This window comes from Talpa occidentalis, unplaced genomic scaffold, assembly GCF_014898055.3.
Source record: "Talpa occidentalis isolate TD23 unplaced genomic scaffold, MPIMG_talOcc4v2.1 talOcc4.7, whole genome shotgun sequence".
Lineage (NCBI taxonomy): Eukaryota > Metazoa > Chordata > Mammalia > Eulipotyphla > Talpidae > Talpa > Talpa occidentalis.
Genome location: NW_023605083.1, coordinates 14,638,625 through 14,657,836, shown reverse-complemented (window position 1 = coordinate 14,657,836; position 19,212 = coordinate 14,638,625). Strand labels below are relative to the sequence as shown.

At 35.8% G+C, this 19,212-nt stretch overlaps 1 protein-coding gene across 2 annotated transcripts in view; it reads right to left on the bottom strand.

The window, feature by feature from the left end:
• The window catches only part of TTC39B (tetratricopeptide repeat domain 39B), a 113,489-nt gene that overhangs the window by 11,106 nt on the left and 83,171 nt on the right, over positions 1-19,212 (bottom strand). For both annotated transcript variants that reach the window (XM_037491894.2, XM_037491893.2), the window contains exons 9-17: positions 17,918-18,023; positions 16,763-16,828; positions 15,151-15,259; positions 14,197-14,264; positions 14,047-14,106; positions 12,539-12,700; positions 11,864-11,955; positions 9,414-9,540; positions 6,083-6,191 (exon numbers count right to left, since the gene is read on the bottom strand). In XM_037491894.2, the coding sequence (XP_037347791.1) occupies positions 6,083-6,191; positions 9,414-9,540; positions 11,864-11,955; positions 12,539-12,700; positions 14,047-14,106; positions 14,197-14,264; positions 15,151-15,259; positions 16,763-16,828; positions 17,918-18,023 (899 nt within the window). The remainder of the gene's footprint in view (positions 1-6,082; positions 6,192-9,413; positions 9,541-11,863; positions 11,956-12,538; positions 12,701-14,046; positions 14,107-14,196; positions 14,265-15,150; positions 15,260-16,762; positions 16,829-17,917; positions 18,024-19,212) is intronic.

The window sequence follows — 19,212 nt, the reverse complement described above, 5'->3', positions numbered from 1 at the left end:
TGGTTGCCTATGGAAAGTTAACGATGCTACCTAGCTAACTAGAAGGGGGTTCACTTTGCTTCTATGTGCTGAAAACAGCCAACATTCATCTCTCACTTTAAATCTCTGGTAGATTATTCACCAAGAAACTAACAGATATCAATACCACATTACCTTTCCTATTGCTTAAGGACCACTTTTCTACCAAAAAAAAAAAAAAAAATCTATCCATCGGGATTGTTCACTGAAACACACATTCAGGATGCAGAATCTTTTCAGGCTTAGAACAAAAGGTCTTAGGGTCCAGAATGGATGGGAGATTTTAGTATGGTCTTTATGCATTCTATTGCACTGTGGAGCATTTTATAACCATTATGTTACCACACCATTCTGGTGCTCAGTAAATGATTTTGCTGAGGACAGACAAAAGTCCAAGGAAAGTTAAAGTACCAGTAAAGCTACACTTGACTTTTATTTAGATCATGAGTTAAAGATGTGGAAAATGAATTAAAAATAACCACATTCCTCAAAAACCTTAGAAAGCAAAACCATTCTTTCCTCAGCTGACAGAGCACTTATCTGTCAGATGATTATTTTCCTTGAAAATATGAATGCTGTGTCATAATCCTCGACCTCAGCAGTGAGTTCATGGATGAATATTTCAACACAGCTTCCATTTTACATTCCAAGAGCATTACGCAACAGTGCTGCCAAAGTAGATTTTCATCACAAAAGATCCGCTGAAGTTAATAATGTAATGGAGGGTAGGCGGGGTGGAAGAAAGTTTGAAGCCCAAACTATAAAAATATCTACATAGAACTTTTTAGAAGCTAGTTGAAATGCACCAAAGGAAAAATTGGGAAATAGATTTAGAAAGTGAAAGCCTTATGTAAGTGACACTTCCCTTTTATGTAACTCTGATGTTTGCCATATAATTTCACTGAGCAAATAAAATACAACAAATAGTTCTAATAGAACTGCAGTAGTAACTTCTGGCTACATGTGTAATTTAGCTAGATTTCAAATGCAATCCCAGCTGCTGGGATTAACACCAACAATGACCCCAGGCTTATTACCAAGTGTTTTCATATCTCTAATCAGAATTCTACCCTTTATCAATGACCAGCCTTTCATAAATATGGCATTGTCAGAGAGAACATCAATTATATCTTCTATTTTACCTGAGAGACACTTGGCAAAGTTAAGAGAAGCAAAAACAGATCCAATTCCTAAATTGAGGGGTGGGGAGAAAGGGGCTTAGTCCCCTCAGGTTTACAACTTCATTCCTTTAAACAGTTTTGGAATTTTCCGATTGTGAAGGATAGGAGCTAAATTACTACAGGATTATAACAGCCAGAGGGAGGCGGCCTGGGTAATTTTACTACACAAAACAATGAACCTGGAAGAGATAATCATAAATTTCTTGTACAACATCTGGCAAAGGTGATCTTCAGAAAAGAAGCCTTTTTTTTTTTATCTTGGAGGAAACATACAAAGACAGAACTGTACAAAATATGGTGTGTCTGTCTGTTTCATGTCCTCCTAGCATGTTTAAATATCTCTATACAGTATATCATCTCAATATGTCACTATAAGGAAAGGACTAGCTGGAGAGAGCAGCCTGGTTCTGTAAACTTCTTTTGCATTTTATATACACAGCCTGATGCATACATTACTACTTTAAATTTCCTCACAACCAGTGGAGGGACAAAATAAACTTAGGGGTAGGGAATGGAAAGCGTGCTCAGATAGAAAAACCCAATGGTTCTTGAAAATGTCAAGATGTTCTGATATAGGCTACCACACCCCTCTCTGGTGGTACCTATCGATCTGTACTACAGAGGATGGACATTCAAAATTCTATTAAACCGAAACTCTTATCTTCGATAGAAAACAGAGGGGGAAAATGGCCTATTTTCCTGGAGGAAAAATACCCTATTAAATGTTTTGCTTTAAAAAAGAGAGAGATTTGCCTTTAACTACCAGTTTTTGCAAATCCATTGTTTGAAAACATCTTCATTATTCCATTTAGTTTGTGGATATGTGGGTTGTAATTACAGATAATCAAGAATAGGAACAATGCTTTCTTTACCTGTCAGAATTCTGTACCTAATATGGAAAATATGAGTGTTCAAATAAGCAACTCAATGAAAAATGACCAAATTGAGTTGAAAACAAATGAATACTAGTAAATTCGTTCAAAGCCCAAATGAATTTTATAGAAGTGTTTTGTGAAGTCTCATTTTCATATGAACTTTCAAGTAGTTTTAAGTTTCAAGATGATGTGACTTTGTGCTCTTTATACTTAAAAGGAAATATTTTTCCTTTTTGAAATTATTTTACAATAAGAATAGTAAAGTTTACCTTGTACTCATTACAATGGCTACTATATAAAAAAAAAAAACAACAGAAAACTACAAGTATTGGCAGGAGTGTGGAAAAACTGGAACCCTTGTGCACTATCACTGGGAAAATAAAATGGTGCAGTCACTGTAAAGAAAACAGTATAATTTCTCAAAAAACTAAAAATAGTAATGCCATATAATCCAGTAATTCCACTTTTGGGCATGTAGCTTTAAAAAAAAAAAACTTAAGCAGGATCTCAAACAATATCTGCATATCCATATTCATAGTATTATTCACAATAACCAAAAAGTAGAAACTCCCCAAATACAATATCAATAGTATCAGTAACATTAGATACATCAATAGATACAATATCAACAGATGAATGGCTAAACAAAATGTGGTACATAATACAGTGGAGTGTTATTCGGCCTTTAGTGAAAAAAAGAGGAGGAAATTTTGTACGTGCTACAACATAGATGAACCTTGAGGATATTATGCTAAGTGTAAACTAGTCACAAGCAGACAAATAATGTATAATTTTACTTATATTAGATGCCTAGACTAGAAATAGAATGATGGTCACCAGAGATAGAAGAAATGGGGGTTATTTTTTTATGAGTATGAAAAAGTTCTAAACACAGATTATGTATCCATGTTAATACACTTAATACTTCCTGAACTGCACAGTTAAAAATGGTTAATGTGGCAAGTTTTATATGCAAGCATTTTATCACAATTAAAAATTAAAAAGATAAAGCAAAAACAGCAAAGAAAAAATAAAAGCAAAAAATTTGGGAAAAAAATAAAATATTTAATTTTTATTAAAAAAATTAAAAAGATAATTGTGAAAAAAAAAAAGTAAAGAAGTTTGTCATAACTGTACTAACAGAATCAATGTAAAAATATGTTAGTGATGGAACCTCTACAATAAACACAAAGAAAGTGCTAAAAGTCCACAGAGCAAATTGTCTATATAATCACCTCCATCCACAGATGAGCTTTGTATGTAACTGTTTTGCAATAGTACAGTAGAATATTCCATCATGTGATCTTCCTAAGACCTCTGGTTTTTATCTGCAAGGTGACTAATTAGGGACATGTGAAAGGGTCTGTTCGATTTGATTCTACAGCTATACAGCCAAAAACTTTTAGCTTGTTAGCAGGTAAGAAGTCCACTGATTAGGCTTTCATTCCTTTATATTTTTTCTCCTTATAATGGAAATCTAAAGCTAGAATTATGTTAAATATGGAAAGTAGGGCCTCCCCAGTGGCACAGCGGTTGAGCGCTGGGCTGCTAAGCTGCCTGAAACCTCTGCAGCGCTGGTTCGATCCCCGGCCGCTGGTGAGGGTCCCACATGGCGAGCAGACCTCTCCTGCCCTGCCCGCTGCTCCCCCTTAGCAGTGTACTTCGTCAAGTCTGCCTGTTCTGTTCCTGGCTCTGGTGAATTCTCTCACCCTCCCGCGCTTCTGACAGTACCCAGTGCTTGTATAAATGAAAAAAAAAAATCTTAAAAAAAAAATATGGAAAGTAGCTTAAATGCCCAACGATACTGAAAGGGATGATTAATTATTTGTGGTCTGCTATAAAGCTTTTGAAATTATTATAAAAGTCTAGTTAGCATCAATTTAAAAGTTTATGATTAAAAATAGAGCTACCTCTTGATCCAGCATTTCCTCTTCTATTTATCCAAAGAAAACAAAAACACTAACTTGAAAAGATATTTACATATCTACAATCATTGTATCATTAGTTACAGTAGCCTAGATATGGAAAAAACAAGAATCTATCAATGGATGAACATATAAAAAAAATTTGGCATAGATGCACAATGCAGTATTATTCAGTCATAAAAAAGAATGACATCTTGCCATTTGTAACACCATGAGTGGACCTTGAAGACATTTTAGTAAATGAAGTAAGTCAGAGAAAGACAAAGAACATATGGTCTCACTAATAGGTGGAATCTAAATAAAATAAAAACAATAACAAAGAAAAAATCTCATAGATAAGAAAATAGGTTGGTGGTTACAGAGACAGGCTAGAGGGTGGGCAAAATGGGTACATGATGTCAAAAGGTATAATTTTCTAGCTATAAAATAATTAAATCATGGAGCTGTAATGTACATCATAGTGACTATAGCTAATAACATTGTATTGCATATCTGAAAGTTGCTAATTAAGACTTTGAAAGCTCTATAATAAGAAAAAAATCAGTGTGTGGTAACAGATGCTAATTAACTTTATTATGATCATTTCACAATCTATACAAATATTGAATTATTATGTTGTATACTGAATCTAATATAATAGTATACATCAATTATACCTCAATAAAAAAATTTATGATATAAATGAAAAAACTAGGCCAGTATATGTCCAGGGATGCTGTGATTATACAGATAATGCTAGATACAACACATTAAACTCTAAATTAATGGTGTTATAGTAGCAGAAAAACATGGGTGACTTTTTTATGTCTCTAATTTTTTAAGGTAATTGTAAAGAGAAATCTCATCGAACAGTTCAGTGTCATACTGTAGCTCGAAGCACACAAAGGATTAGGTGAGGTCCTCATGCCTAGAGACATACTCAGGAATTTCATTCCCACGGGAAGCGTATACTAAGGATGGAGCCAACGCTCCTTCAGTGCCCATCTTTTTCCAGTTAAGTAAATGAATTAGCTGCTGTAATTTTCCCTGACTATTCCTGAATTTTTATGCCCTTTACCATGTTAATCACCACAGAAGTTTTCATTTTACACCTGTGGTTAGAACATATTACAGGACTATCTTGGCATAATACCTGTGATTTGGGGGCTGGTATGGAACATGAAAAGGCTATCATTATGGCAGAGTTTATCAAAAGATAAAGCCTCTATTAAGACTGCAGCATTAGAAAATGTCGGAGCAAGAAAACTTTGGACATCATCTGGTCCAACACTGCTCCCATCATAAAGAAACCCAAGGCCAGAATGATGCAGCCCACAGCTGGGACTCGGAGCCCAGATCACGACTATCCTTCAAGTACGCCAGCTGATTCCAGGAAATGGCCCTTCTAGAAAGCTGGAGAGGAGCTGCTAGTACACCAAAAATAATGAGGAAAAGTAATGGATTGTGGTAAGATTTCAACTTAAATTCTCTATGTCTATAAAATCACCAGAGAGTAAAGGAAGTGATGAAAAACTAAAATCAAAAAAAGTGCTCAATTTCCTTAGGCTACTGAACTGTCTTTCTCCTATCATCTTTTATTTTTGCTAACAACTTTAGTAAGATATAATTCACATACCATAAAATTCACCCACTTAGAGTATACAATGCACTGTTCTTGAATATATTATAGAGTTGTGCAACCACTGCCATAATTACATAATTTCATTTTGTAAATCTTATGTCATTTTCATCACTAAAAAAGAAATGCCATATTTTTTAGCAATCACACACACTAAGCTCTCCCATCCCTGGGCAGCCCTGATCTACTTTCTGTATATTTTAAACTTTTAGACCATTCCCAATATCTAATATTAATGGAATCACATAACATGAAGACTTCTGCGGACTTTCTTTCTCTTAGACTGATGTCATGTTACAGCACGTATAGTTCCTCCCTTCATCTCCATTGTGGTCACCCCGCACCCTCAGCTTAAGCTCATTTGTCCTCATGCTGCGCACAGATGAACACAGGCAGATGTGCACACGCAGAGGACAGGAGAGTGGTTATGGTAATGATTTCCGGGCTCTTAGTGTTCATACTTACTGTCATTTTGTAAAGCTGCCTCAGCCTTTTCAACAGTTACCAACAGATTTTCAGAAAGGTCTTTTCTTTTGCTCACTATTGGAAAACCATTCCAGACATACATCATTTCCTAATGAGAAAGAAATTTGCAATTACATGAGGTTATTCAGTGTCCTTCATGATGACAAACTACATATATGTGTTTTCCCTCCGTTGCTAGGGATCTCAAGAAAACATTTAGAGAGCACATTCATTAGCTTTCTTCATTGGGAGTTGAGTGATATAATTTCCCCTTCTCTCATTTTATTGTAATATTTCTTTTGTCTTTTATACTGTGAAATAATTTGACATATAAATATTTTTGCTGAAAATTTACTCATTCATTTACAAATATCTACTAAGTACTATATTCAATCCTTTTGAAGATAACAGAATACAAATAAAGAAATGGATATAAAATATTTTAACTGATACTATGAACAATTCATGTACCATTTTGTTGTCACTTTTCAGTAAAGGGAACGTTTCAAAGTATCAGCCAGTTGTTTACATAAAATGTTTCTAAGAATATCACTGTAAATGAACATAGGAAATATTTTACTGGGCTCAAGTTCCTTTACACCATTAAAAATATGTGACAGTCCACTAATGCAATCCAATATACAAAGAAAAAAATGCATTTATTTAAAGGCCATATGGCTGAATGACAGCCCCTGAAAATGTAAGCTAATGATTTCTCATTGCAAATCACATTTAATGGGCTAACAGATGAGAATTTTTTTTGGACCAAAAGCAAAAGTGCTCTTGCTTGAAAATATTTTTCTAGTCTTCCTGGTAGTGCAGTTCATATTTTGAAAGATATGAAATAAGCAGAATAATTAGTATCTTCTTGGAAATAAATGAATTTTAAAATATGATGAAGATATTCTTTGAAAAGTCTCTTCCAGGGAAGCAGTGTAAATAAAGATACATTTGAGAAGTGGCAAGGTCACCTTTACTTTATGTTACTGAAAACTAAGATCACATCACCATCCCTTTTATTTTACATCTAAGAGCTGCTTGTTGTTAATAGCATCAAAGCTCAATGCAATAATTAATGAAACATCTCTTAACTGATAATGATTTTTTTTAATTTTGCTTTTATTGATGGACTACTTCATCAGAAGTTCATATCTGAGATTTTATGAAAAATAAGATTTTGGTAAAATTCTTAGTTACCTCAAGTCAATTCTGTATCAGGAGAAAGAAGTACAGTGAAATAATCTTCCTCAAGACCCTTAATAATCAAGGCAGGATACAGCTATATATACATTAATATCTCAGTTCCAGAGCAGAGAAAGGGTTATGATGCTCTGGACATTTTTCAGGAAAGTTCTATGACATAAAAAGAAAATCTTTCCTAGCACAAGTCACTTGATAGAAATGAGTCAGCGCTGGAATCAGAGAAGCAGCAGCAGACTCTCACCTTATATGGGAAGAGGGGTGCAGTGCAGGGTTGGCTGGTTTTGTGATTTGCAAGATTTGAATGTTTTTTTAAATCTGTGCTCAGACATGATTACAGAGTGATCACATTTTTGTCTTGTTCCATCACAGATACAGGAGAATCTGGTCTGATGCTGTTTCTCAGGAGCTATTTTTCTCAAATAAGATTATACTTGGGCCTAGGCACAAGGTACAGGCTAGTTCCTACCTGACACCCGTCAGGGCTGTAGTTTCTTTCTCATAGAATGGATAAGAAGCTCTTCTAAGTCAATGATAAAGCAATAAGCAACCCAACAAAAAATTAGGGAGGACATGAACAACAATTTGTATAAGAAATGAAAAACAGGGCCTCCCCAGTGGCGCAGCGGTTGAGCGCTGGGTTGCGAAGCTGCCCGCAGCCTCTACAGTGCCAGTTCGATCCCCGGCTGCTCCCCGGCCACCGGAGGAGGGTCCCACATGGCGCGCAGACCTCTCCTGCCGCCCACTGCTCCCCTCAGCAGTGTACTTTGGTCCTTCTGCCTGCTCTGCTCCCCGCTTTGGCTCTGGTGAATTCTCTCACCCTCCTGTGCTTCTGACTGTACCCAGTGCTTGTATGTATAAATAAATAAATAAATATTTAAAAAAAAAGAAGAAGAAAATGATTGATGACCTGACTCGATGGAAACAACATTTTTGCAGTCACAATCTTGGTGTTCAGACTAAGTAATTTCAATAAAAAATAAAAAATAAAAAACAAATAAACACCTGAAAAGATGTTCAATAATGCCAGTAGAGAAATACAAATTAAACAGTGAAATATTACTGGTGGAAATTTAAATTGGTACAGGCTATGTAGACAGCAACTGAAAATTCTTTCAACCAGGAATTCCATTCCTACAACTGTCTCTCAAAGAATTACATGCCCATCTACAAAAAGAGAATATAAAGGAATATTCCTTGTAGCATGTTTGCAATAATAAAAACTGGGAACAACTGTCAAATGGAAATAATTAAGTAAACTCTGGAATACAAAACAAAACAAATCAGGAAAACCCAAAGGAGGACCACAGATGTGAGCTGCACTAAAAGGTGTTGCTGTGCTGGCTACATACACTAAATGAGAGGCCCCAGGAGTCAAGGTAATTTCATATATTCAGTGCTTCCTAAAGAAGTCTTCATTAAGAAAATTTTATGTTGCAGTCATGCTTTTCATGAAGTCTAAACCAACTGGCATAACCAAGAATGGGAGATCTCTCTAGCAGTGCTAGAATACCACAGCCACTAGCCACTTGGCCAGTCCAAACCAAGAGTGCTCTGAGAATAAAACATAGCAGATTTCAAGGAATCAGTACAATGTAAAGGAATGTGAGATATTTCATTAGTGCATTTGTACCAATTACATGTTCAAATGACAAACTGTACATATACTGGGATAAACAAAATAGAAGGTAAAAATGCTTAAAATACATCTATGCTTCTTTTTACTTTTCAATAGCCCACCTTTTGATTTTTAATGTGGATCCTAGAAAATTTAAAGTTACATCCATGGCTTGCATTATAATTCAACTCAACTTCAATTAAGTCAACTCATCTACCTCTGTCTGAAATCCCTTGTTTAAATGGGGCTACAAAGAAAAAACTACTTTCTCAGAGTTCCTATAAGAAGCAAATGATGTATTTTCAAGAATGACTTTTATTATAATGCCTAGAACATATCAACTAGTCTAAAACATAACTATTATCATTTAATTATTGATAATTTCTTTATAAATGTTCACCTTACAAACACACTTACAATGGCTTTTGAGTGAACTACACTTCACAAGTTAGATGTGCTCCCTGTTGCTATGAATAGTCTTTTTTTTTCTAGAACACAAACAGTAAGGCATACCAGGGCAGGCAAGGTGAGTTTCACAGGTGCAGGTAAGGAGGCAGAGTAACGACGAGACTTCCTCACAGCAAACTTCTCAGTAGGGATCGATTTCCCAGCAATTCTCTGCTTCAAGCCATCTACCTGCCTGCAAAGAGGCCCACGGAAAGATTAGTAGAACACAGACATTCTTTATGCCACACATCAACATCACCTGGAAACCTGTTCTAAATGCAAACTTTCAGACCCTAGCCCAAACCTACTGAATTGGCAACTCTAGGACTAGATGCAGTGATCTGGATTGAATGAGGCTGCCAAGTGATTCTGATGCAAACTCAAGTTTAGGGACCACTGATGGACACATATTTCTAACTAACTCATCGAATATTTTAATCTGTCAAACATGGCCCAGGAAATTTAGATATAAAACTGGTGATTTTCACAAATAAGCAAAAAAAGAGTCCAAAGTATTGACTTACATTGTAGATCCTCAGAGAGAAGGAAGAGGGTATAATAATGGCACATTTTCTGAGACCACATGCAAATGTGACAAAGATCTATAGAATAATACAGCTCAAAAGATAGCTGCCAGTTAATGTATAACTCGAGAAATCATTCCCAAGTATATATAGGTGATTTTAGAAATAGTCAGGTTTACAAACTTCCTCTCAAAAATTCTAAGGAATTTCAGTAGTGAAATCACAAATGCATAAAAATGAAAGCAGGAATGGAGAGACATGGTATTTCTGGAGCACTTTCTTATCTGTGATTTTGCAAATGGATCAAACAGGTTGTCACGAAAGAATTAAGGGAAATATCAGTTATAGCACTGAAAGAAACAAATAAGACGAAACAGGAGAAGTAACCCAGTATAAGTCTGTGATCATTATTTTGGGTACAATTTGGGGATTTTAAACTAGGCATTCTGCTGAGGCAGAGAAATGTGAGGCAGTGAAATGTGAGGCAGGTCTTGAGGGAAGGGGTCAGCAGCCTGTGTTGAACATGAAACCATATCACCTAAAAATCAGTATCCCAGTGTTCTTCTGGGAGACTCTTCATCCTGTCCCAACAGCTTAGATGGTATCATACAGCAAACCTCAACCTTTCTTATCCCTTAAGATTGGTTTCACGTTTCACAGAAATTATATTGATAAGGAGGAAATTTATTCTAAAGTCAAGAAAATCAAGGGCTATCTAAGGGCAAACCTGCAAGCAAGCAGGCAGGCAGGATGGGCAGCAGGAAAGGCTGGGCAGGCCAGACAGGGGCCAGGAGACTGGCAGCAACCAAATGTCACAGCCCCCAGCAAATCTTCCTGCTTTCTCGCCTCTCTCTCTGGCGTTCTCATCTTGTGGTCCCACCTCCGAGTGGTCCTCTTCGCCATGCTGCCACCTCTGCCTTTATCCCTCTCCTCTAGTCACTAGTGCCTGAATTTACACATGTGCAGGCCCATGCTCCCTGCACCCTGGTTTCCACAATCATAGGCAGTGCCCCATGCCCACGCCTCTCAGCCCTGGGCAGGAAGGTGGAAAAAGGCTGACACTTTATTTACCCCACAGGATTTTTAAAACTTCAGTGTATCTTAACATTCCATCAGTTGCTGGTTGTGTGAAATGAGGAAATGCATTTCACCAGTAAGAAGTGGCATTTATTATACCATGGTTTCTACTAATGTTAATCTAACAGGTAGTATACATTTTTCTTTAAGATCTTTTAAAAAGATAAAAATTGGTCCTGGTCCTACCTTCAATTTGTTCCAACAGTCTGAGGGCTTTGCTAAGACATGGGGTCACAGAATATAGTATTTCATTTAAAAGGTTTTGCCATCTATTATGTTTGAAGACTGTGGAAGGGATTCTCCATACCTTAACTTCCTCATTTCCAATGGTCATTGCCTCCTTTCTCTTATGACTATCCACCTCTACAGTTATATCTTAGAGCACTTCATCATCACAACTTTTCTATCTTAGAGCACAAATTCAAGCACACCACCCTTTTAACACCGTCACCTTCATTTTAACTTGGCTATTCTACTAAGATTCTGGTCCACTTGCTTTCCAAGTTTCTCCCAATCCAGCAGTCTCCTTATTCCCCCTCTCTGTAAACACTCCTGTTTAGAATGCCCTTTTCTTTACTTGTGCATGCTATGGCCTGTTTCCTAAACTCCCATTTCTATTGCCTACCTGCTGCACTCATCTGGCAAAAATCAGGCACTGAACGAAGCTCAGTGTCCATCTTCCCTGCACCTGCACTGAGAACAGACTGGTCTCATTATAAATTTGCCAGTACCAACTTCAGGTGGGACCATGTACTGCCTTTTATGCCCCCTACTCTGTTTCTCTCACCACCTCACTGTCCCACTTTCTGGAAATAATGATTTCAAGTACTCTCCACCCTGCCCTGATCTCCAGAGATATTTCTGTGCTCCTTTATACATTCGATATCTTTGGTATAGAAATAGCATTGTACTTACCTGAATAAAGTTATGATATTCTCTTTAGTGGATTCAACATCCTCCTCTGGAAGCATACTCAAAATTGCAGCTTTCAAGAACACATATGTTGCCTTGAGAACAAAAGAATAGCAGCTAGTTATAAAATATCCCTGGATAAATGACACTTCTATCTTGCAAATTAGGAAGGACCCACAAGTCTTCTAGATATAATATTTAAGAGGAATCAAAGAAATAATAACACTTTTCACTTAATTTTAACCATTTTCCTAGTGTACGAGTTTAGGCTACAGCATACATGTGTGAGAAAGTGGACAGGGTGAACAAGAGATCATTATCTCATCTACCAACTTCTCATAGATGATTCAGAAATCATTTTGATTATTATGAAAAAGTTTAGTCATCAGGGCATCAAAAGACTACAAAAAATTATCAGAACAATTGATATCTAATAACTTTTAAAGGTAAGTCAGAGGTAAAGCCTCTTTGTTGAAAAGAACTCTGGATGCCTTTCAAAACACATAATGCTGAGGACAATGCTTATATGTAAACAGTAGACACTTAATGCATATATCTTCTTTTGATGGATCTCAGGTTGGGAAAACTGTGTTAATGTCATACTATGACCAAAAGTCTGAAATCATCCTGGCAAATTAATATTAAACAGATGACATTAATGAAAATACTACACCTTACCTTAGACCATTTACTCTCTTTGCAAAGCAGATCTGAATAGTAATACGCCTCCATCCAGTTTTGTTGGTATACATGAATCCACATCAGCTCCCAGTAACAGAGATGGTGAAACTGTTTCCACTCTTCTTGAGCTGAAATGCATTTTCGAAATGTCTCTTGTGCCTATAAGTCAATTGCATAAAGCTGATCATCCAGATATTAGACAAGGAGATAATAACCTAATGGAAAAATACATAAAACACTTTGTACAAAAAGAACAAAATCATCACTTGTTAAACCATTCAACATGATGATATGTTCCTTTCCTTACATGCCGTGATACAGTTAAGTTCTGCCCCTTCATTTAACTTCACGAGGGGACTATGAAATTTTATAAATGGGAGTAGTGAAGTAACTTCCCAAGTTAAGATATAAAATGCAGAAGTCCCTTAAGTATAAAAACATACCTTAAAGTTAAAGGTGAAGGGCAGACCATGAGGATCTCTTACTACTTACATCATTAAAAAGGATTAAGCCTTATCATATTTTTTAAAAGCCTTAAAAAGACAATGGAAATATTGACAAAGATACAAACTGGCAAATCAGAGAAAAAGTGACAAATATGCATATGAAGAAATTTTTAAACTGGAAAATACTTATTTAAAAATTAGGTTATTTCTCGGCCATAATATTTGCAAAAATAAAACAGAAAAATAATGCCCAGATGTGGCAAAGAGCATGAAAAATAAGTATTCTCTTGCAGAGTTTAAACTGGAATAATCTTAAGTTAGGAGGGCAATTTTTCAGAATTTATCAAAAGTATCTTTGACCCAGAAATCCTAGTTATCAGAATCTATCTTATATATAAATACAACCATTCACAAAATACAGCCATAATGTTTAAAACAGCATTGTTCATAGTAGCTATGTCTTATTAACAGAGAGTACCGTAGTAGTATATATGGTATATCTAACTCATGGATAATCAAAGGAGTACATACATATAAAAATTATGAGGGAGCTCTAGAGATACTTACCTAGAAAGAGATCCAAAATGTAAGTAAAAGAAAAAAATCAGAAAAATACATGTTTGACCCCACTTATATAGAAGAAAGTTATGGGTATATTTATATGAAAGATTCTTCACTCTTCTCCAAGAGTATTAGGGAATGATTTCCTCTGATGAGGAATGCACATGTAGTACAATGGGCTTGTATCTTATGTAGGACTAGATTCTAATGTCATAGGTAATGCAGACATTGTCAATACTCTAAGTTTTTTAAAAAACCCTTATATTGCCCACTTGTATTTTATATATTCTATCTTGAATTGTCTCGTGTAGTTTATGTGTCATGAAGACCATATTGAATAATCTATTATGTAACAGAATGCATACACAAAATTAAACTTCGACATTTTAATTACATTTTTTCTTTCAGCATAGAGCTGAATTTACTTATGTTAAATGGCTGCAACTCCACCATATAGATAACACCCCTCTGCCCCATAATGCCCCCTAAGTTAATTACCTCTTCCACATTCCCTTTTAGCAGCTGTATCCGGGCGTGATAAAACAACATGAGTGAGCCCTGTGGAGAAAGGAAGAAAACAGAGTGGTCAACTGTTAATGCTGACTGACTGACTATGGTTGCAACATACACTTGAAATTGCAAGCATACATTTGGAAACTGCTGGAGGAAGGGCGCAAGGAGATTCTCTGCTTCCACAACATTCACTTCTCCTGTACCTAGAAGTCAAAGGAAAAGCCTCAGTCTTCATGAAACATGGTAGGTATTTGCAGCTACTTCTCTAAATTTCATTAACATATATCAAAGACCCCTTCATGGAAAAGATGAAAATTATTATTTTATCATTTTTACATTTGGGGAATAAAATAAACACAAGTTCCATGACTTTCATTTTAAAAAGCCTAAAACTAAGTCTAAGAACAGGGTTGGTTGGTATAGATCCGTAAGTGGAATCTGTGGTCTTAAAACAGTATTAACTTATTTCAATCAAAATTTTCTTTTTCTATGAGAAAAGAAATTTAATATGAATATGCTAAAGTAGATCACCATAAACAAGCTTTATAAAAATATTTTAGCTTAGAACAGATTTTAAAATATTCAATGAAAGAAACCCTCCACCTCTGCTATCAAATGTTGTTATGACAGGGCCTCCCCGGTGGCGCAGCGGTTGAGCGCTGGGTTGCAAAGCTGCCGGCGACCTCTGCGGCGCCGGTTCGATCCCCGGCTGCTCCCGGCCACCGGAGGAGGGTCCCACATGGCGCGCAGATCCCCTCAGCAGTGTACTTCGGTCCTTCTGCCTGCTCTGCTCCCCGCTCTGGCTCTGGTGAATTCTCTCACCCTCCCGCGCTTCTGACTGTACCCAGTGCATGTATAAACAAAACGAACGAACAAACAAACAAACAAACAAATAAAAACATGCCTCTATAAAAAAAAAAAAAAAAAAAAAAAAAATGTTGTTATGACAAATGTCACTTTTATCTTTATTCAAAAAATAAAAAGTAAACAGATATAGACTATGTGCTCATACTGAGTCTTCTAAACTCTTATTTACTCAGATAAAAGGCAGTCAATTTTAAAAGACATAAAAAGCAATGCAGTCCTTACCAAGTATTAGGGAGATATAAGTATGAAAAGCTAGTATAGTTAAGCAGCACAGTGGAGACCGCATGCTCATTCCTGATGCACCTTCCTGTAACTGCAGGAGGCCCAGTTCCTATGGGAATTAAAAGAATTTTAGAATGAGCAGAGCACTATCAACAAATCATACTCAGACACTTTACAACGCCAGTTCACAGAGCTCCATCCCCCATGGAGAAGGGATATATTTTTCAATAGCTTACTTATAACACCTCATTAGAAACAAACTTTACACTTTAAATTAACATTGATCTCATAAATTCCCTTATCAAGTGATTCTAGGGAGAGAAAAAGGCAATGCTTGTTTCATAAAAATTGTGTATGTCTCTGATAAAAAATGTCAATTTATTAAAACAAGGGACTATGGTGGATATGAAAAAATACAGTTCTATGTTTTCAAAGATATTTCCATTAGAGAAATTATAATCACACAGTTTCTTTAGAATACGTAAGTGTCATAAAAAAGATAAATAAAAGATTCTGAGTGTTGGGAGGACTTGGGTTTCACTGGGAGAGGATAAGTGAAATCTTTGTGGAATAGATGACATTTATCTCAAACCTGGTGGTTGGAGATGTTGTTTGGGAGGATGCTGGCTGGGAAGGACATCCAAAAAAACACCAGCAAAGGCACAAAAACAGAAAAGCACAGGGAAGGCCTGTGTGGGGTAATTCCCCGGTTCAGTGGGGTCTGGGGGTCTGTGAGAGAGGGGAAATATGGGTAATAAGGCTGGAAACACTGGCAAGAATCAAGTTATGGAGCCCTGGAGTTCATGCTATAGTTTGGACTTTTATTCAGGAGGAAATTCAGAACCACTGAAGGAATAAAATGGAAGGTGAAAGGTCGAGGAGACGGGTCACCATGAAATGCAGAATCTGAATCGATAGATTATTAAGATAGCATCATAAATACATTATAGCTTATGAGAAACTCAGAGGGTAGCATAAACAGAGGTAAAATTAAGTACTTCTTGTACTTATTCTCAGACATTTCCCAAAGCCTGCTCTCTTGACTAATAGGGATAGCTTTTACAGTAAGGCGACCCTATAAAAAGCATATTGAGTGTTATCATTAATAAATGTTATATACTACAAAAACCACAACACAGAAATACAATGAATAAAACTCATGGAAAACAAATTTCCAGGCTTTATAGTGTAAAACAAAGGGGTTTAAAAGAAAACCCAAAATACTGCAATAATATTTGATCCATGAAAATCATAAAATGTTGGACATGGAAATCTAACCTAATTTGATGGTTTCACAGAGCATTCTGAGGTAGCAAAAAAATGATAAGGAAGCATATTTTAGTCACACAAGAGTAATAAAGATATAGCAAGAAGCAATATTACAAAACATAGTTTTTAATCCCAGAGTTTAGGTAACAAAATACTTTCAATAGAAAAACCATCTCTAGTTCCTGAAAAATGTGATCAAAGATCAAAAGTTCTTTATTATACTGCAAAGAAGATTGTCAAGAATTGTCATGCTAGCTATTGGAACATTTTCCATTACCAATATATTCAATAATTGTTAATAAATAACTTCCCTGTCAAAATTAAGATAAAATTAAATTTGTACCCTATTTCCAGAAAATCCTATAAATTCTAGTAGCCTGATAATCCGTGCTGGTAAAAGAGACAGCATCTGTAAGAGAAAAAAAAAAACACACAAGAGTACTGATTTATTAATATATCTATCTATAGATAAATGGTCTAAACCAAACAATTTAAAATTTCACTTTCAAACAGTTCATGGGTGTCTTGGTGGCGGTATTTTTTTTAATATTTACTTCTATATATATTTTACAGCATTGTTCATTTCAGTACAATGTATGTTTGTATGCGTTCTCCTCTCAGGTGTATTCCCATAAAATTACTGCCTGAGAGGAGAAATCAAACATTGTAAAAAATATGTAAATAAAAAAAAATTTCACTTTCAGTAACAGAAAAATTAGAACCAACCTTAAACTACTAGATATGTTGCAACCACTTGCTGTACATATTATACTCATTACTTATGAATTAATTTCATATAGCTAAGATAAAGAACCTTAAAAATAAATATTAAAAAAAGGTCTTTTCGGCATACTCTAAAATATTTGTTCCTTTTATGTGGAGTGAGGAAGTGCTGGGAAGGCAACACTTCAGGAGATGCCAGCTCTATGCATGTCTGACAAAATGATGAAAGGAAATCCTGTGTTTTTTAAAATATCTTATGATTTAAGTCATCAGTAGAATACAAAGAGAGCAAGTAAATAAGCTAACAAAATGAAACAAAAACAAACTAAGACACAGAGAAGAGATGGGTAGGTTAACAGTGGAGAAGGGGTTTGGGGTGTGGCTGAAGTGGGTAAATGGGATCAAAACTACACTTTTGGTGGTGATTATTATATAGTGTATACAAATGTCAAAGTATATGGAATAGCAATAATATTTTTGTTGTGGAAATGGAACTGGATCCCAAGCTCCGTGTTATCCAGAACATTACCATCCATGGACAGTGCTACGATACCCGACTGTACTACAAACTAGTCTGAGCATGTGCAGAGAACATCACAGTGTGTGCTGAGGACAGCCCTAGTGGATTACAACACAGGAAAGCTGACCCCACTCTAATTCCTTGTTAGTCAAACCCGGGCAGAGGGTCAAATGCAGTACAGAAGGCACTTAGATTCTTCAAAACTTTAGGTTCTTTTAAAAAAAGATTCTGGTAGCTTTATAATTTTCTACTTACCAAATTAAAGGCCCCTATTCCAAGCTTGACACCCCCTTCAAATTCATAGAAAAACTGTTGTTCAACTTTTTTGTTCTGAATTACATTCAGGATAGAAAGACATTCTCTGGATAGGGGAAAAAAGTTAAAGCACAAATTTACCATGACTGAAAATGAATGCTGCCCAATTTCACAGTTATACCTTATAAAATAAATGTCATTAGCCAAAATACGACAGAATTTTTAAATGGATGTACTGGGGTGAGTTTATTCCTGAGGTCACTGAGCAATAATCATTAATAAAATATGATGTACCTGTTACTACACTGTTTATCAAGACAAGTCTTTCTGGGCTTAAATTAAGAGAGTTCAAACATCACTAAACACAACTCAGGAGCCACAGGATGGCAACCTTGGGGCTTCACTGCAGCAGTTTACAAGAGGCTTCCTGGAAGAGCTCAGCTCCTCAGCTACTGTGTACACTGCAGAGACTCTATTTTCTACATGCTGATAATAGATGAGTATTACAAAATTTTCAAATAATGTGAAGAACACATAAGTATCCCTACAAAACTACCCCCAGAGAGATGGTCACAGTTGATAGCCTGGTGCATAAATTCTTAGGTGATTTTATACTTTTCTAAGATTACAATCCTTGAGCATACACAAATGGGATCATATAGTAAGCATTGTTCTGTAAGTGATGATGACAATTTTCCATGAAAGCTACCTTATTCATTTATGAGTGCATATTACTCCATTCTGTGGAATAATTTATTTACCCACATTTCTTTTGTTAAATATTTGTTTCCAAATCTTCCATATTATAAGCAATTCTGCTAGGGTGTTTTGTACATTTGTGAAGTACGTTTTTCACACCAAATACTACAGTTATACAGAGATGTGTCACTTAACAATAGGGATATGATGCATCATTAGGTGATTTTGTCATTGTGTGAATGTCATAGAGTGCAATTACAAAAACTGAGATGGTATAGCATACTATACACCTAGTCTATTGGGCCCAGTGTCATTTATCATTCACTGAAATGTCTTTAAGCAACACATGACTGTAGTTACACTATCCTAACTGTCCTTAAATTAAATTCTTAAAACAGGACTTCTGAGATTAAAGGTGATACTCGTTCTAAATCTTGATATGCACTGACCGACAACATCCTTCAGATAGAAAAAACTCTTTATCAGTTTAGACTCCCACCAACCTATGAGCTCGCTCTCACAGCCATTTGCCTGGAGTCATTTCTATTACAGTTCTATTTGTATTTTTTATTATGATATATTTTGCCATAATGAAA